This window comes from Corella eumyota, chromosome 6, assembly GCF_963082875.1.
Source record: "Corella eumyota chromosome 6, kaCorEumy4.1, whole genome shotgun sequence".
Taxonomy (NCBI): domain Eukaryota; kingdom Metazoa; phylum Chordata; class Ascidiacea; order Phlebobranchia; family Corellidae; genus Corella; species Corella eumyota.
The window spans coordinates 5,422,216-5,444,092 of NC_137495.1; the positions used below are offsets into that span (position 1 = coordinate 5,422,216).

The window sequence follows — 21,877 nt, forward strand, 5'->3', positions numbered from 1 at the left end:
TAAACTAAGTTTGTTCATTTTGAAAATTAACATACACTTTCTTTTTAATTCAATTAATATGATGTTAAATTTTTTTTAATTTCATAATGTCGGAAAGTATTTTTAATTGGGTCGGAGCGAAATTTTGTTTCTTTATTGTTTTTTGAAATTACTATAACTTTTGCAAACGAAGGTTGTTTCGTTTTAAACTTTGCTTGCAATTTAATTTACAATTACTTATTTATGAATAAAATTTGGCTCGTATATTTTTTTGGGAAAGTAGTTTCTGCTGAAGAGTGGGTTTCGTTTTTCGCCTAAAGGAGCGGGATATTGTTTCTTTTATAATATTTAAAATGTCGATAATTAGCGAAAACGCAAAATGTGCAACTTAAAACTGCGCAAACTTTTAGATAATTGCAGAACCTAGCTGTGATTAAATTTTTTTGAACTTCATAATGTCGGAAAGTATTTTAAAATAACTCGGAAATAAAAAGATTTGTCGAATTTTCGACATCTTTGATATCAGTTTTCGGTCGATAGTTCGCGTAAACGAAATTGTTTATTTTAAAAATTAACATACACCTTCTTTTTAATTCGCTTCATATGATGTTAATTTTTTTTTAAATTTCATAATGTCGGTAGTATTTTAATTCGGGTCGGAGCAAAATCTTGTTTCTTTATTGTTTTTTGATTTTACTATAACTTTTGATATTGTTTATTTAACATTATATAAAATGTCAATAATTTGCGCTAATGCAAAATCTGCATCTTGCAAAATTATTGGTTTAATATCGGAGTCAAAATTGGGATAAACAATGAGAATAACATTAATAGAACAATAATTAATTTATTATTTTTAGTTTTTTGTGTTACCGATTTACCAATTTATATTAACATGCACTTACGCGGAAAAATGCGGAGTTTTGCTAGGATTAAAAAAAAAAAAAATTCTAGCAGAATGACAGTGGTATAATAAACAACATACTAAAATTTAAAAAATTAAAATACACAAAATCAAAAGTTATTCGATTTCAAAATTCGGATTAGTAAGAATAAAAATAAATATACGGACAATAAAAATATGTTTCGAAATCTAAGATTTCGAACCATAATAATAAATATACGGACAATAACAATATGTTTCGAAATCTAAGATTTCGAACCATAAGAATAATAAGTATAATGACAATAACAATATGTTTCGAAATCTAAGATTTCGAACCATAACAATAATAATAATAATACTTTTAAGGATAACGCCTAAATTATTGCGTCATGCACTAAATAATGGTGCATCATTTCAAAATTCTGATACCACATGTGTCATAGTTACGTTACGACGCCTGTCTACATTCACAAGTTAATTTATTCACAGGCTGAGTTGAGTTGTCTGCAGGTGAAGTTGTCCTCGGGTTGGATTCTTTACCGTATATCCGGTTTTTAGTTGTTCTTGCTTTGGATTTTTAGGGTAAAGTTAAGTTAAGGAATTTTGCATAATTTATGTCAGTATGTAGGGGTTTTGTTTATCATGTTGCTATTTTGCTTTATAGGTTTCTACTTATAATTTTTTCTATAATTATATTATCTGAATATGTTTAATGGGCTTAAAAATCCAATGTTTTTTCGATTTGCTGTCGGAACTGCAGGAATAGGGGCATTCGGATTGTTTGTAGTTAAATACACCAACAACTATGTTGAAAACACCTCCTTCCACAAAATCGACCTGGATCCAACTCTTAGAAAAGTTGAAAAAGATGTAATTATTGCGAAATACATGAGGGACAAGGCAAGAACAGTTGAATGCAAAGAATTGGTGGAGAAATTTAACGCATGTTGTCGCAAGCCAAAAAAAGGCTCGCTGGAAAGTTTTATGACTTTTAGAACTTGCAAGCAGGAATCTATTGACATGTTTGAATGCATGAACAAAAAATTCGTTGACCCAGACTTTTATTACGAATGTAAAGATATGTATTTAAAGGACAAGAGCATCTTCAAGAAGACCAAAGTTGATAAAAAGAAGAGGGAAACTATAAAAAACAGTATTGTGACCGGAGAGGTATTGGATATGGAAAAAGTTCCAATTATACAACAATACTATGACTGTGTTTTAAAACACTACAAGGAAACAAATGACATTAATAGCTTTGATAATTCAATATTGAGAAATTTATAGAATAAGTTTTAAGGATAATGCTATATTTTTTTTTCTCTTTCTGCTAAGCAAGTAGGCAAGGCACCTACTAAATATTTTGCTTTTATATGACCTTAATAAATTAGTGAAAGTTTTTTTATTCCATAGTATGTGTAAAAAAAATTAATGAAGTTTATTTTTTTGTTTACAAGGTATAGTTTTACCTTAATTTTAAAGTTGTTTCTAATACCCTACCAAAGAAAATTTTAGGAGGTGCACTAATTAAATTAAAACATGACCGAAAAAAAGAAAGAAACTGCCTCCGACTTTGAAGTGAGAAAACATGCCCACTTTGAATATTTGGAAAAAAATGAGATTCCCAAAATGATGCAAACCGGTCTGTTAAAATTGATTGAAAATCAACCTGACGAGCCGATGCTGTTTTTAGCCAATTATTTTGATCAAATTTCTGCGAGTGATAAAAATGACAAGGTTGTCAACGCGATCAATGTTTTAAAACTTGCACACCATTCCCAGTGCGCTTTTGAAACCAATCTGATGATCGCCTATGACATTGTCAGTGTTCCAAAGAACCCTACATCAAAAAAAATTTCCATTAAAAGGCCAGGGTTAATAGGCACTGTGTATGATGAGCTACTGACCGGTCTCTCTGAGAATATGCCCACTGAAATATTCACAGAATTACTTAAAAGAATCAGCTGTCATGGCAACGAAGTTGTTTTATTTAATATATTTAGTTACGGTGTTACCGCATGCTTTCTGTGTGAAGATTTTCAGAAATTGTGCAAAAATATTTTTCTAACTCTGTGTGGTAAATTTTCTAGTTCTGTAGCAAGCAAACCGGTCTGCGATTCGATAATTGAAACTTTTTCGAACCTAGTGACAGAAGATCAAAACTCTGACCATGCTGAAAAAGGTGATCTCAAAGCTGTGCTTAATGTGGGTTATCAGTTACGACCAAACTATATTTCGGCCAATGTGCTGGGAAAAAATCCTGAGGACAAAACTACCATGAGTGAAAAGGATTTTGTACACGCAATGGTCGAAGTGTTTTTATCAAAAGTTATATATTTAAAGTAAACTGTGTTAAAAAAATTTTCGTAATTTTTAAACTGTGCCTTTTAAAAAAATTACTTTGCTATAGATTATTTTAATTAATTTTCATTTTTTGTTGTACTAGATTTTAAGTTTATTTGTTTAGATGTAGATATATTTTATATAAACTATTTTTGTAGATTACAGGTTTATAATTTAATTTTTACAATCATGTCTTTCAATTGTCAGTGGGGTTCCTGTAATTGGAAAACAACATTAGCCACAGCTGCAGGAATCGGTAGATTTTAGATTAAATTTTTAACCAATTGCATAATTTTTACTTAAAGCCTTACATACAAAGCTTAAAAAAATCAACAAACTAATTCTGACTTTATTCTTAAGGATGTGGGGCAGCCATATTTTATCTCTCCAAAGAGAAAATCAAGTATGCCCTACGAAACAAAACTAAAAACGAGACCGATAACCCGTACGAATCAGTAACAATGCTAAACGAATACCTAACTTTTAACTATGGGGGACCTTCCGTTAATTGTCTGTTTGATGGCCCCCAAAATGGTTTCGATTTTCCAAAAAGAACAGCAGAAATTTGTTTGAAATATTACAAACCTTCGGTAAGTGTTACACCCATAAAGTTAAAATTAAATATCAAACTTATAAAATATTCAAGTAGTAATAAATAAATAAAACTACCACTGTTTTATTACTAAAAACTTTAGTATAAGAAATTAAACAACAAACACTGGGTTAAAAATCTTAAACTAATGTAATTTTCAATTATTTAGTCTGACATACCTAGTCGTGCGTTAGATATTGGCTGTGCTGTTGGTCGAGCCTCATTCGAACTAGCTTCCGAGTTTTCTGAGGTGATAGGAATAGACTACAGCCATGGATTCATTAAAACTTGTCAGGCTCTAAAAGAACAAGGTTCAATGCAGTATGAAGCCAAAGTTGAAGGTCACTTGGTTACTAAACACAAAGCAGTTGTGCCTTCCAATTTGGTACGCTATTTGACAGACATCTAAATTTTATATAAAACATAAACAAGGGAAAATATATTGAAGTGACAAATTTTATTTTAAAACTATATCTAAAATAAAAAACTTACTTTTTAAATTTTTGAGAAATCTGTTAATTTTTAGGATCGGAGTCGCTGCAAATTCCAGCAAGGTGATGCCTGTCATCTTCCCCTGGACCTTGGAAAGTTTGGTTGCGTGCTGGCAGCCAATCTAATATGCCGACTTCCCAATCCAAAAGATTTTCTACTTAGACTTTCCCAACTAGTCACTCCCAGTGGCATATGCGTGATCACTAGTCCGTACACGTTTTTGGAAGACTACACTCCAAAGGTTTGTGTTCAACACATTTCTATGTATTGCAAATCTAGAAGTAAATGTTAAACTTTTTTAGTTTTTTATATTTATATGTATAATAAAATTTACTTAACGTTACAGGATAAATGGCTTGGTGGGTACCTTGACAGTAAAGGTGAAGAGGTAAGGGCGTTTGATACGATGAAACAAGTGTTAGGATCACATTTTGAACTGGTTGATGCTATCGACGTCCCATTTTTAATTCGTGAGACTTTACGCAAGCATCAGTGGACAGTAGCTCATACCACAATTTGGAAAAGAAAAACAGAATAACTTATAGATAAAATGCAGTAGTAAAATACAAATAAATGTAAAACACAATACACAGATATAGTTTGTATCAATTCGTTGCAAATTTACTTTTTCCTGTTTAATTCTTATTCAAATGTTGCAAACACTATTACATTTTCGTAGGACTGTGCCCCCCTTTTTTTATATCACAACAACTGTTAGTGCTATTGTTAAAAGAATAAGATATTTATGGTACTATTTTATTTAAAAAATCATTATCTTTACATTATTTTTGGGTAGGATTATAATCATAAAGGGAAATGTTATACATTTTGTTATGGCAATGTGTAAAATAATTTATGTGAATAACTTTAATGATTATTATTTATCTTCAACATCGTTTTATTTTTCGTGCTAAAAGGGTATTTTCATTTCAAAGAAATACAGAAATAATTTAAGATGGCAATGTGATTTTCTGGCTTAGGCATAGACCCCATTGCATTTGACCAATTATTAAAATGAATGCTTTTTCTAGATTGTTTATTTGCAGTACAGCTAACAAGATATTAAAGAATAACAATAGAACGAAAAAAGAACAAAAATTAATGCAAAACGCAGTGGAAGTTGCGGTAGGACCGCAAAAGTAATTGAATTTGTTTTAACTTAGACGCTTGCTACTATAGAGTTATTAAAAAAATGTGGTTTAAAATTACAAGAGAACCCAAAAAGTTGACCAGCTTTGTTTTAATGATACAGTGATTTGTATTAACGTAAAACGCTGTGTTGCTCTTTGCAAAAGCTTATAAGCCATTTTTTGAGCATATCAATATATCTTAAAAGTACAGTATAATTGATGGCCTGCAAAGATGAAAAAATAATCAAAACATATAACACAGAGTAAGCAACTAAATTATATTTGTATAATAACTGTATTGCTTTAATAGTAAGGTTGGTAAAAAATGCATCAACTTGAAATAAATTAATTACTGATATTGGTAAATTTGTTACCTCAAGCGTTGTTACTTCAGCATGCAAAAATGATTTGTAAGCACTGATTAAAAAAAAGTAAACATATCAATGTTGTTGCGTACAAATACAAAAAAATCGACGGTTCATAATCTTTGCTTAGCAGGATTTAAAACTAAATTTAGTCATGTAAAAAATTTACATTATGGACAAAAATTTTAAGATCAACAAAAAAAATTAATATATGTTACCATTGAAATGATGTCAAATTCTTTACTTTAGACAAAAAATGATTTTTAGCACACTTAAGTAACAACAAAAAGCTTGTCACTGAGTACATAATGGAATATTTTTACAAAAAAAATTGATAAAAAAGCAATGAAGATAAAAGATATTTGCAAAAAAATATTGTCTTGAATAAGTACCATCGAAGAAATCGATTTGTTACAAAAACTTTTTATTTCGGTAACAAAGCGTAAAATAGCCTTTAGGATGGTAAGACAAATTTGATTAGTTTTTTAAAAATCACTGTTTAAAAACATATTCCAACTTTTTTGTAGCGTTTCTAATTGTTGAATTATTTAAAATTTAACCCAATTTGCTTTACCATACAAAAGTAGCCATTTCTGATAAATTTTATAACATAATATAAATGATGAACATAATATAAGATTATAGAATAAAATATTTAGACATGATTAACTTAAAACACCAGCTAGTCCTCAAAAAGTTAAACAATACTTTTCAGATGAACAACAATGGATTTCGAATGTTGTAAATATAGTTGATACCATAATTTAATATCAAATTTCAATCCTAAAATTTTCTTCTTTTTTAATGCAAAATTTGCTCCTATGTGGTGTTTAAATTATATTTGCTTCATTGTAACAAAAAATCTGATTAAGATGAAATGATGTGGCGAACATAAAGCTTTTGTAATTTCAACTTTGCAGAATGGCCATCAAGTCGAAAGATGAATACAACAAAAAAATTTTGTGAAAATAAACTGCATATAGTTAGTTTGAAGATACGGCGCTTTTTGATCTCAGTTTGGTTGTCAGGGTAACTAATTCCTTTTCAGCTTTGGCAATCTCGTAAGCATTCTTGATTATGTCTTCAGTTATCTAAAGAAAAGTAATAGAAATACAAGATCTCAAAATCACTTCTTTCACATTGCAACGACTTGAGAAGGGTGTTAAAGGGCATAAGGCTGCTAAGCCTGTACACCAAGTGTGCTGGTTATAAACATACACTACTAACAGTTTAGAGTATTCCAAACTGGTGAAGGCGACCAAAGACTGGGTAAGAACTCAGAATAATATGTTATTTGAAAGGCAATTTTTTACACTTTGTTTAATTTTGTGACAACAAATAAAATTGTTTTAAATTTAGTGCGCTGCGATAAATTGTAGATTGGCGTCTACCAATGCTGCCAACCTATGTTACTCACTCTTACACAATTTAATAAAAATTATAAGAAAATTATATATTTTTACATTTAACCAGTAATTTTTTAACAAAAGTATGGAAGGGTATCAAGCAGTTTTCATTCTTACAAACCGTTTAAATGTTAACATACCTGTTTTGAATTTACTTCCAGATCTTGCTCTGTGACATCACGGCAACGATCGCGAAGTTTTGCTGCACTGCTGTCAAGCTTTATAATAATTGCTTTCATATTTGGAACAGTAGGGTTCTGCAACAAAAATTTTTCGTGTTTATGATATAATAAATCAAAATGTTCTTAACATTTTAAAACTTTTTACCTGTGGAAACAATGAAACAATTTCTCGTACAGCTACCAAAATATTTTCTGAGCAACTCAGGTAACTTTCCATCTGTTTTTTCTGAGCAGCTTGTAGGAGATTTTGAATATTTTTTGTCACCTTTGTTAAAATTGCCAGATTATTGAGTGTACATTAGTTGTGAGCTTTGATCATATTACAACATTTAAACAAAGTCCATGGATGGGCAATCAACTAATATTAGTAATTACCGTTTCAGTTTTTCTGATGACTATATCAGCTTTCGGAAGTCCCTCGAAACCTTGCTGAGGATCACAAACATCAGTTGGAGCATCAGTTGCAGGTTTTTGCTCAGTAGCGCCTCCTTGTGAAAGTTCGGGGGAGTTTGAACTTGAAGAGGTTTTATCGACTGTGGTGTTGTTGTTTTCGTTTGTATTTTCGTTCGAGGCAGTAGGGCTAAAAAAAACATAAAAATTGTAAAAACATCATTAAAATTTTTGAAAACTATAAAATTTGTAAAAAACACCATAAAGGTGTGTGTTTAGACTAGAACTGCTGAATCCTTAATGGTAATCTGGGTCTGGTTAATCCAATTTTTTAATTATAACAGAAATAAAAAGACACAAATAGTTTAAATTTACTCCTTCTGCTGGTTTGGTGATTCACCCACTCTGCCACTACCGGCTGATGTTACAGTGCCCCCGGTGATCACATTGTTGTCGTAATCGCTTCCTACACTGTTATGAGGACTTTGTTCTCGCATTTTTTTGAGTGGTTTGTTGGCACCCTGAAAGATTGTTGTTAAAAATATATTTTAGTTGTTTAATATATCAATAATGTGAAAATACAAGTATTTTAGTAACAATTTTGTGAAGGGGTTTTGGCAACACATTATGAACTTTCAGTTACTAAAAATCTAAAAAAAAAAATCATAGTGCAAAAAATTTACGATACACATAATAAAAATACCTGTGTGCTAGCACTTTGTGCTGCAATGAGTGGAGAAATGTCTGGATGTTGAGTTTCGTGAACAGTTTTCCTCCGTTCTCTTCCCTCTGCTGATGTAAGGGAAGACTGACTCCCAACTAAATAAAAAATTATATATAAAAAAGAAAATTGTTGCAATAACTAAAAATTTTTTAAAGAAACAGTTTTAATGTGGCTTACAAGAGTCATGGGAATTGTAAACCGAAGTGGGTCGGAGGGGATTCCCAGCTGCACTTCGGGGGCTCAAAGGGCTCAATGATGCAATGGGGGGCTTGTGAGTCGAGGTGACTGCCGTAGGAGATTTACCATCACCCGGAGGTTTAAAAGCAGATGAGTTTTGGTGTTGGTTGTTTTGACGTTTCATCAACTCGTGATTTAGTTTGGCTAAAGTTGTCATCTTCAACAACATAATAAAAAATGATTTTTCTTGTTTGAACTTGTCCTAAAAAATTAAAAACGTGTTTTTTAGGTAAACTGACCTTGTTAGAAAGTTCTCTGTTAAGTTCCTTTAACTTTGAAACTTCATCTTCTGATTTTTTCAACTTTTGTTTGACACTCAGAAATTCGTTATAAGAAGGACCAGTCGCTAAAAAAATAAAACAATTAAAAATTAAAAATTATATATTCTTGAAAGTGCGTTTTATCAAAGTCTTCTTATAGGGTTACTAATATAAAAGCTGAATTATTTTAAATATCAACATAATTCTATTAACATAAAAAACCCTTTACAAGGAATCTTTTAATAATTGTTTTTTAGATCCGTAAGTAACTCACCAACAGAATTTTCTATTGACTCATAATCCAAATCAGGAGGCACATCATCGTATATAGGTTCCTCATTAACCATATTGTTTGATTGTTGTTGGATTAGCGGAGTACCATCTATCAAAAAATAAATACAAAAGCTTATAACTTAAAAATAGGCTATAGAATTTTAAATAGTAAAACAGAGCAAAAGTGCCGATGTATGAGAACTGTGCTTAGATACATTAATTTAAAATCAATACTTTTTTAATTCCCCAGTGTAATATTGATTTTTATTTCACTTCTGGTTGTAGTAATAAAATACAATAGCTCACATCTTAATGGCTAACATCCTCATTATTAAAACATAATATTTCATGGATGAAAGTTGTATGCAAATGACTTACCGTACATCGATTGTCTTCTAACTATGTCATACAGAATGTCATTAATCAAAATAGCAAATTCTTGTTTGGTAAATCTGGCTAGTTTTTGCCTTCCTTGATTTCTATAAGATTTAACTTGTATTTTAAAATCAAATTTAAATTTTCGAATTTAAACTCTGCAAAAAAAATGTTAGGCCCATTTAGTTTTAAATATTAAATTTCAAATTTTTACCCCTTTGAACAATACAATACCACAGACAGTATACGAAGCAGAAAAATGTAATGTTAGTGAAAAATGAGGAGCCTGAATATTTTGCTACCTTGTGGTTGAGTAGTCAGGATTCACTGTCAAGAAAGGCACGGCAACGTGGTCAGCAGTGGGCGCCACTTTTCCAGTGGCTTGTTTCATTTCCTGCCATATTTGTTCGGTTTCTCGGCGGTCAACTTCGTCGTAAATATCCATTGCCAGCTCCTCGAAAATCTGGTTGCTAAGCTAAAAAGTTGGTAGAATATGGTTAAATGATAAGTTACTGGATTTACAAAAATATCATAAATTTATGGCCTTATTTTTATCTTACTGCTTGTAATCTCTTTTTGCCATCAACTCCCACTCCATTGTCCCTGATTTTGGGTATTGCGTAATGATTTTTGGTCTTGTGATCTGTCGAAACATTAAAAATAACAAGTTTCAAAATGGCAAAAAACAAGGTAGTAATTTGACTAACATTTTAGTATATATTAAAAAATTATGATGGTAGGTGAAGTACCGTAACTTTTTAAAATATTGTTACTAAAACTTGACTTATTATTGGACTAACGTCAAAAAAATTTTTGAGATATCTTAAAAGTATTACCTGGTTTAATTTTCCACACGAAAAAGGACAAGCGATCTGACAACTCATATTGCAAATCCACAATTCTGTCTGCCAGATCAACATGGCCTTCTTCTCTCGCCAGATCCTCAGGGGTCTTTCTGTTCGCATCCAAACCTCCAGGATCAGCTCCGTAAGTGACAAGGAGCTCAACCTGGAGCGACTGGCCCGCTTTGGCAGCCACATGAAGCGGAGTATTTCCTCTTTCCTGTAATTTTATTTAAATTGTGAAAAATGCTGAATTGCTAAAAACGGTCATGCACAGTATGACTACTAGCTACAACATGGTTTCTGTTTTAAGTAGACTGTTAGGTACATTAACATGCAGTTTAAATGTAACGTTAGAATATGATAGTAAGGAAAGAGGAAATTTATGACACAACCGGCCCTATTATTAAGTAGTAATAGGTTCTGTGCAAATAATAGGAAAATAGCCTGTATTGGCATATAACAAAATATACTAGCAATAATATATCAATAATTTAACTTTTGTGATTAATATTTCTAAGTTTCAAATAAATATAGCTGAATGATGTTAAATTATTAAACAATTACCAGAACAAAGCAGCAGTTCAATAAACTAAATTATTAATAAGATATAAAATATATTTAAATACATTAAATGCATTAATTAATCAATAACTTAAGACCTTACTTGAGTTATGGATCTAAAAAATATATGGCTAAGCAAAATCATTAATTACTGAAGTTTTTTTAAATTGTTTTTAAATTTGCATTATTTAAACAGGTTATAAAATATAGTTATTGCACTGACATTATAATATACACCACTGTACTAACATGGATATAGAGAATAATAGGCAAATCCAAGCCAACTAGTAAGATACAGCTTAATAATTCTTAGCAAAGAAAAGAAAATCACAATTTTACCACAAAACCTTAAAACAATGAACTCACTGTGTGGAAAAAGTTTGCTTGTGCTCCGAGCGACAACAATCTCAAACTCGTGTCAAGGTTAGCAGTTCGAACACTAGAGTGCAGTTGTCTTCCTAGATCGTCTTCATCTCTGTGTGATGGACGGTGTACGAAGGCGAGTTGCTCATATTTTGCTCTAATGAAGTCATTTTTAGCCGGGCTGCAAATAAATTCAATTAGTTAACCCTATTTAAAGAACTTCTACATTTGTTAAGGAACATTAGGTCATCAAAACTATAACATATATATTTTCATTTTATAAACTAAATTATCTTGGTATTAGTCAGCAAAGAAAAAACAGTTTCATTTTTATAGTCAACATCGTAAAACATCATATTTATATTTGAAAGTGCCTGTATTGATGTTTAGTCACATAGTTTAACTAGGTTTTTGTACCAAAGATATGAATTAAAAGTAATAGCACAAAATAAAATACAAACATATAAGGAATCACAATAATCAAGTATCTAGAAAATGGTAATGAGTAAATACACACTGCACTGAATCTGTTGGACTTGGTTTTCGTTTTCCGCTTCTCATTTGAGCAGGATCGAGCAAAGAATGCTCCCATATTGAATTAGCACCAACTGTTGATAGATGACGTACCATACTTAGCTGATTCGGGTGCCACTGACTGCGGTTCAAATGTTTCACCTAAAAATATAAAATTAATATTAAACCTATATACAAACATAGATGTAATTTTACTTATTTTATATATACACTGTTTTAGTAAAAAAGGTAAATACAGATCATAAAGCCACCAAAAGTAAGGCTAAATTTTAAAGTTTCCTATAAGCTAATATTTTTTAGACCCTCTGATTTTCTGTTTGACAATATTTTCCATTTGATCATGGTACCGAATGAATGTAATCAGGTACAAAACTTATTAAACTGGTATTGTAAAATTAGCAGTTTAATAACAACCATAACATAATTGTAGTAATATTTAACTTATAACCTGCGAAACATGTCTCCCAAGATTGCGATGTATTCCAGCACAGTCGTTACACATTAAAACTCCTCTGTTAACTGAAGCCCAGGCTGGATCTTAATATTATTTTGAAAGCGTTTTAAAAACTTTAAAACCAAGATTTTATTATATACCATAAACTAAACTAGTATTATATATATAAATTAATTTAAAATTAGATAGATAAAGACTACATATTTGGTATGGAAAATAGGCCTTTGGCATATATTTCAAACACCAGTAGAGTATATATAAAATTGTACAAGTAGACAATTTTTAAACTGTATGTTTAATTCTAATATTATAGTTACCTGCCATACTGCAGTCAGCACACATTTCAATATTTGACGAACGAAACATATTTGGTTTTGTCATTTTTCCTCAATATTACTGTCACATTTGTTACGAGAAAATTTAAATAATTTACATTATATTTAAGAACATCTGTGAAAATATGAAAGAAACAAAATAAAATAATTCATCCATAACAAAACACAAAAAAAGCAAATTCTCCCAAAATAAATATTGTTCTATTGTAGAATATTAAATTTTAAATTTATGCCAAACTGCAGCCTATTGACAAACATACAAAATACACAAAGTGTCTTAAACAGAATTTACTATAATTGGCTTTTATGCGAAACATGAAAAACAAACATAAATACAGCTACAGGAACATCTGACTAAGTATTTATGATTAATATAAAAAAATATTTAAAAGGTTGATTAACACGATGTCCTCAACTCCTTAAATACATAACAGCTAAATTTTGTGGTTACAACCCATACAAGACTAAAAAATAGTTTAAAGTAAATATAAAACTGTTAAGAAATTATATTTTATTATTTAAAAAAGAGCTAAAATCGAAATAAACGGCAGTCCAGTCTTGCCGCCTTGGCGAGACTAGACAGGCGACTAATATACCTATAAACACCAAACAGCCGTAATAAGAACCGTAACAGCTAGGTGGCCACAGAATCTTTAGATGTATCACACCTAATTAAATTAAAATTCAATCCACTTCCCTATTCACCATTTACTTTTATTTACTGAATTTGTTTTATTGTGTTGGGCCTTTACTTTTAAAACAGAAGTGTTAACTCATTTACGACTACTCAGCTACATATTTCTTCATAGCGCAAGAATACTAAACAAATATTTCCTTATAATTAAATTTACAAAAAATTATATTTTTTTTAGTTTTAAAAAATATTCAGGCTGCCAAATAGGCTGGCGTTACTTTAATAAGCCTATTAAAAATTACAACCTGCCTGCTTTCTTATGTTAAGTATCTAAAAAAATGTAAAACTAAACACAGTAATTTTGTTCAGCACGTTTTTATTAATTAATAGAGTTTAAATTATCAACAGTTTGTTGCACAACAAATAAATGTTGAACCTCACGTTATTCTTCTTCTTTGCCGTGAGTTATGACGTAACAAAGGGCCTTGTAGTCTAGATTACCGGCAACGTCGATAGGTGCCATATCGAAAGTTTGATTTACCTTTACAAAAAATAGTTCTTTTGATTAATACTTTTAAAACATTCTTTAAATAAAAAGTTAAGAAAGAATAAAAAGATTGCAAAAGATAAATTTAATAAATTTTTTACCTCTTCTTGGCTAAACTTATCGGCTTGAGTCATCAGAATTTGAGCCAAACTATAAACAGAAAAATACAATAATTGGTGTACTTAATCCTGTTTCCATTTGTTGTTATTTTAAGTATAATGGTTTAAATTGTATCATTTAACAATTTTCTTACTAATCTTTATGGATAACTCCCTTTGCCTCAGGATCTAAAAGTTTAAATGCTTGGACAATGGTATCCTCTGGATCGGTGCCTAGAAACAAAATAATTTTTGAATTGTTAATATTAAACAAAACAAAACTTCTGGAAAATAAAACTTAAGTTACTTACCATGCAATTTATCAGCTAACATGTTAAGAAATACTGTGAAGTTGATTGCAGTTGGTGCTTCCAATATCATAGCCTCCAATTTTTCCATTTTGCAATCTCGAACGCCTGCACGATAATATTAAAATTAAAACAAATACAAAAATTGTCACGAATTAAGGTTTGACTTTTTTACTTACCAAGAGCAGAGTAAGTATCTTTCAAGTCGATTTTATCAATAAAACCATCACGATTGGCATCCATGATCGAAAAAGCCTAGAAAATATTTTAGAACAAGTATAATAATATGACGTCGTTTTAAACTAAATTAAGAAAGTCAGTATAAAAGTTAATTTTTAAATGTTTAACCATATATTTTGTAATTAAAAATATTTTGCTGATTGTGTTTACTGTTTAAGTTACCTCTTTGAATTCCTGAATTTGATTTTGGTCAAACATGGAAAAAACATTTGACGAAGATTTTTGTGCCTTCTTTCCTCCCTTCTTTCCTTTTCCTCCTGCCTAAAAATTAATTTTGAAATTTCATTTTTGAAATATATTTTTCTTGAAACTACGTTCAAAACCTAATATTCTACTTAAAAAACTGGCAAAATTATTTTATTTTTTTTACATAGCCTTCATCAGAAAGTTAAAAATTAATTCGAATTTCTTACCATCTTAATATACAAGTCAAATCTGATAGATCAAAATAAAAGTTTAACCAATGAGCTATCTATATTAAACTGCTACCGTAGGTATGTAAAGACATTTTTAAGACTTGGGTTTATATAGTAAAAAAATGTAAAATTTAGGTGTTATAAATGGTAAAGTAATTATAATCAGCTGTTGTCTAAGAGAAATATTTCTTACCTAATTCGGGCATATTGAGATTTTTGTATTAACAATCAGCTGTTAGTTTTTATTTACTTTTTTGGTTAATCGCCGATTGGTTATACCTTTATTTTGTTCATGGCGAAGTTTTGTCCAATGCAAATCCCTACCAATAAGCATCTAGGTAAACATCTAATTTAACCTCATCTGTTCCGGGAAATTAATCTTTTAACTTCACTACACATGTTTACTGTTGTTTAATACTCCATATTTCAAAGGTCGATCTTTGGTAAAAAAGTAATTTTATAGTATTTTTTAATTAACAATTGCGGACAATATTAGATTTGCTTTGCTAATTAAATAACGTAAATATTTTTTTATTTTAAAGTGTTTTACCTGTGTCCAGCCGAGAAGGGTATAAAAGCATATGGAGATCTGTTTTTGGTGTTTTCAGGTAGAAACCGTTCTGGTATAAATTCTTATTAAGTATATAAAAGTTGTTAGCAAAAGTTACATGAGATCATAATTTTAAAATCCTTTTTACATTTGGATTTTCCCAGATATGCGGGTTGTTGTGCAACGCGTGTATATTCATTGTCACGCTTATTCCTTTAGGCAGAGTCACGTTTTTAGTTTGGTCAAATGGATCCTTAAAGGTTAAGTCTTCCGTCAACTCCCTTCCCATTACGGGAGCGACGGTATAGAGTCGCAGCGTCTCTTTTATGCACAGCGTCACGTGATTTAAGGCGCTGATGTGACTCCTGCAAATATAAAAAAAGCCAATCGACTATTGAAAAATTAGCTAAGCAAAACTGACTTCTACTAATCGAAAATGAAATATAGATTCTCATAGAAGTTTTAGGAGATTTTTTTAAAAAAAATTTTCGAAGTGGGGTAAACGATTTACGAGTTAAATTTAAAGTAACATTTGTTATCTTGATCGACCAAGTTCCAATAACTTTGGTAAAAAATATAAGTTACCAACAGCTGGTTAAGACTGGCAAGGATTTAACTGTAGGCCTGTATTAAACCAATTCAAATTATATTTTGTTATAAAAGTCCAATTATTTTAGTTTCATACCATGTAACATCAGTATCATCGCCCATTATTTCATTTATTTCACTTCGGCATTTTTCTTGGTGTGTTGGGTGATCGGCAAGCGCGAGTAACAACCAACCAATCGCTGAAATAAAATTTAGAAACATGTAACAAATATTTTAAACGGTAGAGTACAATAGCAATATAGGCCAACGCAATAGCATAGGCACCTTAACAAATTCATTTAAAAAAATATGTTTGTAAAGACGGTTAGATTTTTAACCACCTGCTGCAGTTGTTTCTTGTCCAGCCCCAAAAACTGTTACAACCTCGTCGACTATCTCGTCATCCAATAATTTAACGTCAAATTGATCCTGAAAACACATTCAAAAAAAGATTAAATCAGTGTTATTTAAAAAATATTTATCAGTTTAAATCTTACATATTTATTGCTTTAAAAATAAAGATCTTAACCATTACCTTTGTTTGAATCAAGATATCCAAAAAGTCCACCAACTTTCCCTTTCGTCGTTTAATCGTTATCTCTTCACCCGTGACATCGTCTTTAATACTGGTTTGATCTGTATTGGATAGCAAATCAAGCTGCTTTCTTCGTTCTCTGATAAACTTTAACAAATATAAAAAGTTACAGTTTTGGTAGGCACTACAGATTATTATAGCAATATAAACGCACCAAGTTTGCTTAAGAAAAAATAAGTCTTTGTATAAACAATACCTTCAAAGATAAATTTGCAATTCCGTCAACGCATAGTTTGGCTCTTCTTCCAAGAGGTGAATTGTTCCAGATCGAATCAATCATATAAATAAGCTTAGTTGTTCGATACACCATTAGAATGGAATATTCTAAAGTCCACTGTGCAAACGTTTTCCCATCACTAAGTTTAAATTATATATTAAAAAATGCAGCTATCTGTTAGGCTATGATCTTTCTTTAACTAATAAGAATGTCATACCGCTATTTTAAACGATCAAAGTACAAGTTAGTTTTGTAAAATTTATTCAACTTCATCTGATCTACCATTAAAAAGTTTAATACAAAAACAACAATCAAACTGACACATCTCCATCTGGTTTTCTTGACATAACACATTCCATAATATCACTAAAGCCGACTTCTCCAATTGGGATTGTCACGTTGAAAACACTTTGGTTTGCGGCAGGTTCTTCAAGCCTTTTGAGGAACGCATCACAATTCTTGTTAAATACCAAAACGTATCTAAACACAAGCGCGTCAATGAATTATCATATACAAACATTACGCTATTTTTTTATTTAAATTTGATGTAAAAAGAATGACTTTGCAGACAACATACAAAGGTATACATTTTATTTTCACGACTTGGGTTAGTTGTCTTCTACAGTTTTACATTTCACTTATGCAATAGCTTTATTATTGTAACTTACCACTGATACATTTAAAATATTGCTCTGCGTATAATAGCCTTTAGCATTGGTGAAAATTTTAACAAGTTATTAACTCACGTTTTTAAAACGTCAAAGTTAAATATGGGACTAAGCATTCGCCTATGTCGTTTCCAGTGATCTCCTGATGATGTAATTAGCCCGTCGCGCAGCAAAGGGCATAGAATTTTTCTGTATAATTCACCTTTAGGATCTGTTTAAAATACATAGGCCTTAATTTGAAATTGTAAGACCTTTTTGAATTAACTATGAAATGTTTTATACTTACAACGTTTGCTAAGAATTAGTTTAACAATATCGGGGTGATAGACATGAACTTGCCAGGTTAACCAACCAATGCGAAACATTGCCATCGATGGATATTCCTTACATCTGTCGATCATATTTTTTAAACCTTCTGTTGAAAGTGAATACTAAAAAAAATAAAAAATAAAAAGCTTTCGGTGTTAAGATTATATCCTAAGCTGACAATAAAGTTTACACAATAAACAGTCGCGGTAACGAAGTGCTGTAGAGTACTTTTCTAAGAACAACTTCCTAAAAGAAAAACTACTCAAAAAAAAATTAAGGTTTATCTACCTTATTTAAATCTCCTAGTAGCCAATGTGGTTTTGGACTCGGCACATTCTTCAAAGTAAATTTGTAGTTGCGGTAGTGAGTGTACAGTGGCACTACTACAAAGTTGCTAACAACACCGATTAGTGCAACAATAAATAAATCCCCAAGCAAAGTTTGAAGCACATATCCACTTCCATCTCTATACACTCCGGCAACCATTTGTTCTATACCCATACTTGAATAAAAAACAAAACTTTCTGCTTAACAATATTGTAGCCAGTGAGTGATATTTAATGAATAAAGCAAACTTTACTAATATATTTTAAATAAGTACAAGTTTAAATCAGTATAAAATATTACAGAATAGCTAACTTTTATCAAAGTTAGTTGTTTAAATATGTTCTGTTTGCTATTTTACAACCTACAAGTAATATTTCTTACTACCTTAGCCTTCTTTTTATTAAGCTTAGATTAACATATTTATCAACTTAATTTTTTATATCTGGCTATGCGTTCAAAAACTAAATTAAACAAATAGGTTGTAATAAAAAGCAAGGCTAAATTAAAAGAAATGATTAACAAATTATTCATTTTTACGATCGGATCGTACGTCAGCATACAGCAAAAGTAAACATTAAGCAAGTGATGGAAATTTTAAGGTATGTAAAGGAACGACAGGCTAGTTCTAACTGGAAAATTTCGTCTTAATGGTTTTAGTTGCATTCTAAAACTAAAACATAGAAACAAGTAAACAACTCTTTAAATGTTCATTATGCTTGGCAAAGAACAGTTACTTAATTTAATCGATTTAATATCTTAAATTGACTAGTCGATTTAGAATGTTTGAAACTACGTAGAGACTGCCATTTGGTTGTTAATTCAAGGTCAAAAGAATAAAGTTTATTTTTTGCTGTACTCGCATAAAGACATACGTCACGTAGACGTGAGTTCCCATGCCTTTAAAAGGCTTAGTTTAATTGCATCCGCCCTTGAAATTAGCAAATCCTACTAGCCTTAATATAAAACAAAAATAAAATAAATGAAATATTTTTTTTTAATAAAATAAATAAATAACATGATAATTTATAATTAAACATTTTATAGGTGAGAAAACTTTTTTTTATAAAATAACGACATAGGTAAACTTTCTTTTACATTTAAATAACTAAAAAAAGAACCTCCCAAAAGTTAATTTTTAAATAAGCAATTTTGGCCGGCAAAAGTTTTTAATAAAAAATCGTACAAAAGTGAAATTACAAAAATTGCGTAATGTCCAAGTTTACACAACCCAGTAGGATCATTGTCTAATGAGAACAATTGCCCGTTATGTTTATTTACGTCACGTGCTTGAGAAAATATGTTTCTTTTTGAACTGTTGCGTTTGGGTCACATCGCTATTTACTTATCGGATTACTTTTTTAACCCTGCAATTTTACAAGCAAACGAAACATCCTAAACAAATACGAAACGATCAAGTCGTTTTTTTAATTACTTTTTTAAACTTTTTTGTTAAAATTTTGCTTTGGTGAGTTATTCGTCAAATAAAACAAAAAATATGAACCCGTCTGTTTATTTGTTTACTCTTAAAATGTAGGTAGAAATAAAAACTAAAAATTAAACTAATTTAAATTTATTTCATGGTCTATTTTGATTTTAATAAAGAACCCGAACACAGGTAATAATTACATTAGCCTTTCTTAAATTTTGTTTTGGTTCGGTTCAATTCTTGGCAATTGGTGCTTTAGGATATTAACTTATAATAGGCACCAGTGTTTATGTAAGCATGAAATCGTGGAAGTATTCAGACAAAGTTATTATTAACTACTTGTTCCACGTCGAGTTTATGCAGTTGTAACTGATCCTCAGACCTTTGGTTCCTTGGCCTTTTTTTAACAGCGCTAACTTGTCGGTTATTTTACACTTGTAATATAAAAAATTGGTAATACTCACTAATAAGAACATAGTTGCAAAAAATGTATTTTGGAAGATAAGCGTTTTAAAATAAGAAAGTTAAACTGTTTGCTTGCAAACCGTTGCGAACGACACTTGTCCCGGAAAGAAAAAGTTACGTCACGGACCATTGCAAAACTGATCACGTGACTAACTACAAATAAGTACAAACCGCACTGAAGTGAAGTCAGGTCGAGTTGTTCGGGCGCGGCAGAGTGATGCTTTGGCTAGCAAGTTAGTGAAAGATTTTTGGGATTCCGTCTCCTACAAAGGAAATTTTAAAAGGTTAGTGATAAAATGTATTTCAGGCAGACAGGTGGTTCTGGTTTTTTATTTATAAAGTTTTTCGGCAACAATAACATCTGGAAGAAATAGACAAATTTAAGATACTTTTTTAACGAAGATAGATATACAGGATATACATAAGACTAAATTATAGTCTTAATACTATCATACTGTGCATGAAATGAACAACAATATTATATGCAACAGCACTTTATTACTTGAAATATATATTAACATAATAAAGATGATTATTGTTTTTCTACCTAAATTCTTAACAAAATAAATTCTTAACAATTTTTAATATTATGTATTGCAGGTATATAAATTTTATAAACTATACAAGAAAATGTCAAGTCGTAAAGCAAGGAAGACGACGAAGAAGCGCGCCCAGCGTGCAACTTCCAATGTCTTCGCTATGTTTGATCAAGCCCAGATTCAAGAATTCAAGGAGGCTTTCAACATGATTGACCAAAACCGTGATGGATTTATTGACAACGAGGACTTAAAGGACATGCTAGCCTCACTGGGCAAAGAGGTTTCAGATAAATACATTGAGACCATGGTGGGCGAGGCACATGGTCCCATCAACTTTACAATGTTTTTAACCATGTTTGGTGAAAAACTTAACGGTACCGATCCGGAGGAAGTAATTCGAAACGCGTTTGCTTGTTTTGATGATGAAGGTACTGGTAAGATCAACGAGGACTACCTCCGTGAACTTCTTACCACGATGGGGGATCGATACAATGATGACCAAGTTGATGAGATGTACCGCGAGGCGCCGATCAACGCCAAAAATGGAGATTTCGACTATGTTGAATTTACTAGGATCTTAAAACACGGAGCAAAGGACAAGGACGACATGTAAAACTTTTAAAAATTTTTAAACAGGAACACAAGAATGTTATGCTTTGAATTTAAAATGCTTTATTTGTAAATGGTTTTAATTTAGTATTAAATGGTAAATTTTGGGTTTAAACTAAAAATATTAAAAAATCTAATTAAAAAGTCATTTATATGTGTAGGTTTTGCATAGTTTACTGTATTTTCTGGGCTACTGTAACTGTGTTTAAGTTGGGTCAGTTTATGCACTTAAAATCCTAAATGTTTTCAACAACAACAACAATTAATTTTTCCTTAAACATTTAAGCAAGTTGCACGCTCTATATAAATAATCATTGTATATTTTATGATAAATTATAATAATTGCAGGTTTTAAGTGACAGTGTTTTACAATGTATTTTTAAGTTAAACTTCATAAATATATAAACCTTAAATGATATGCAGGTGCATTTCACCTAAAAAACTGTGACTCAATTGGAAATTTACTTTTAAATAGCCTTTCCTTTTTAAATGTTTTTGCTTTCAATTTACATAAACTTTTAGCTCTGTCTTTCAAAATAAATTTGTAATTTTGGATGTATTAATGAATTAATCAATAACTAATAAAATCTGTTTTGCTGTATTCCACCACAGGTG

At 30.6% G+C, this 21,877-nt stretch overlaps 7 protein-coding genes across 7 annotated transcripts; 4 read left to right on the forward strand and 3 right to left on the reverse strand.

Annotated features, from left to right (window-relative positions):
* Positions 1 to 1,536: 1,536 nt before the first annotated feature.
* LOC145755630 (uncharacterized) lies at positions 1,537 to 2,322 on the forward strand. Its single transcript, XM_082571877.1, has one exon. The coding sequence runs from the start codon at positions 1,571 to 1,573 to the stop codon at positions 2,150 to 2,152; it is 582 nt and encodes a 193-aa protein (XP_082428003.1). The 5' UTR covers positions 1,537 to 1,570; the 3' UTR covers positions 2,153 to 2,322.
* On the forward strand, positions 2,287 to 3,367 carry LOC145755629 (tubulin polyglutamylase complex subunit 1-like). Its single transcript, XM_082571876.1, has one exon. The coding sequence runs from the start codon at positions 2,405 to 2,407 to the stop codon at positions 3,209 to 3,211; it is 807 nt and encodes a 268-aa protein (XP_082428002.1). The 5' UTR covers positions 2,287 to 2,404; the 3' UTR covers positions 3,212 to 3,367.
* LOC145755627 (uncharacterized) lies at positions 3,252 to 5,287 on the forward strand. The gene is made up of 5 exons (XM_082571874.1): positions 3,252 to 3,464; positions 3,569 to 3,798; positions 3,970 to 4,185; positions 4,327 to 4,533; positions 4,639 to 5,287. The coding sequence occupies exons 1-5, from the start codon at positions 3,398 to 3,400 to the stop codon at positions 4,828 to 4,830; spliced, it is 912 nt and encodes a 303-aa protein (XP_082428000.1). The 5' UTR covers positions 3,252 to 3,397; the 3' UTR covers positions 4,831 to 5,287.
* LOC145755626 (ARF GTPase-activating protein GIT2-like) lies at positions 5,074 to 12,843 on the reverse strand. Its single transcript, XM_082571873.1, has 17 exons — positions 12,709 to 12,843; positions 12,386 to 12,474; positions 11,921 to 12,078; positions 11,407 to 11,584; positions 10,471 to 10,696; positions 10,195 to 10,277; positions 9,937 to 10,109; positions 9,638 to 9,738; positions 9,261 to 9,368; positions 8,966 to 9,072; positions 8,667 to 8,883; positions 8,469 to 8,584; positions 8,141 to 8,286; positions 7,751 to 7,955; positions 7,521 to 7,640; positions 7,334 to 7,450; positions 5,074 to 6,878 (listed from the first exon to the last, which is right to left on the reverse strand). Exons 1-17 carry the CDS (start codon positions 12,770 to 12,772, stop codon positions 6,771 to 6,773), a joined length of 2,316 nt encoding a protein of 771 aa, XP_082427999.1. The 5' UTR covers positions 12,773 to 12,843; the 3' UTR covers positions 5,074 to 6,770.
* Positions 12,844 to 13,802: 959 nt separating this feature from the next.
* On the reverse strand, positions 13,803 to 14,810 carry LOC145754767 (myosin regulatory light chain, smooth muscle-like). Its single transcript, XM_082570877.1, has 6 exons — positions 14,716 to 14,810; positions 14,493 to 14,568; positions 14,317 to 14,421; positions 14,161 to 14,239; positions 14,009 to 14,057; positions 13,803 to 13,901 (listed from the first exon to the last, which is right to left on the reverse strand). The coding sequence occupies exons 1-6, from the start codon at positions 14,749 to 14,751 to the stop codon at positions 13,803 to 13,805; spliced, it is 444 nt and encodes a 147-aa protein (XP_082427003.1). The 5' UTR covers positions 14,752 to 14,810.
* A 550-nt stretch (positions 14,811 to 15,360) lies between these two features.
* On the reverse strand, positions 15,361 to 18,397 carry LOC145755708 (cytochrome P450 4A24-like). Its single transcript, XM_082571956.1, has 11 exons — positions 18,185 to 18,397; positions 17,874 to 18,018; positions 17,666 to 17,798; positions 17,241 to 17,399; positions 16,899 to 17,058; positions 16,643 to 16,789; positions 16,449 to 16,536; positions 16,205 to 16,307; positions 15,668 to 15,884; positions 15,520 to 15,589; positions 15,361 to 15,407 (listed from the first exon to the last, which is right to left on the reverse strand). Exons 1-11 carry the CDS (start codon positions 18,395 to 18,397, stop codon positions 15,361 to 15,363), a joined length of 1,482 nt encoding a protein of 493 aa, XP_082428082.1.
* Positions 18,398 to 20,294: 1,897 nt separating this feature from the next.
* LOC145755408 (myosin regulatory light chain 12B-like) lies at positions 20,295 to 21,868 on the forward strand. The gene is made up of 2 exons (XM_082571638.1): positions 20,295 to 20,398; positions 20,715 to 21,868. Exon 2 carries the CDS (start codon positions 20,745 to 20,747, stop codon positions 21,264 to 21,266), a length of 522 nt encoding a protein of 173 aa, XP_082427764.1. The 5' UTR covers positions 20,295 to 20,398; positions 20,715 to 20,744; the 3' UTR covers positions 21,267 to 21,868.
* The last annotated feature ends 9 nt before the right edge of the window (positions 21,869 to 21,877 follow it).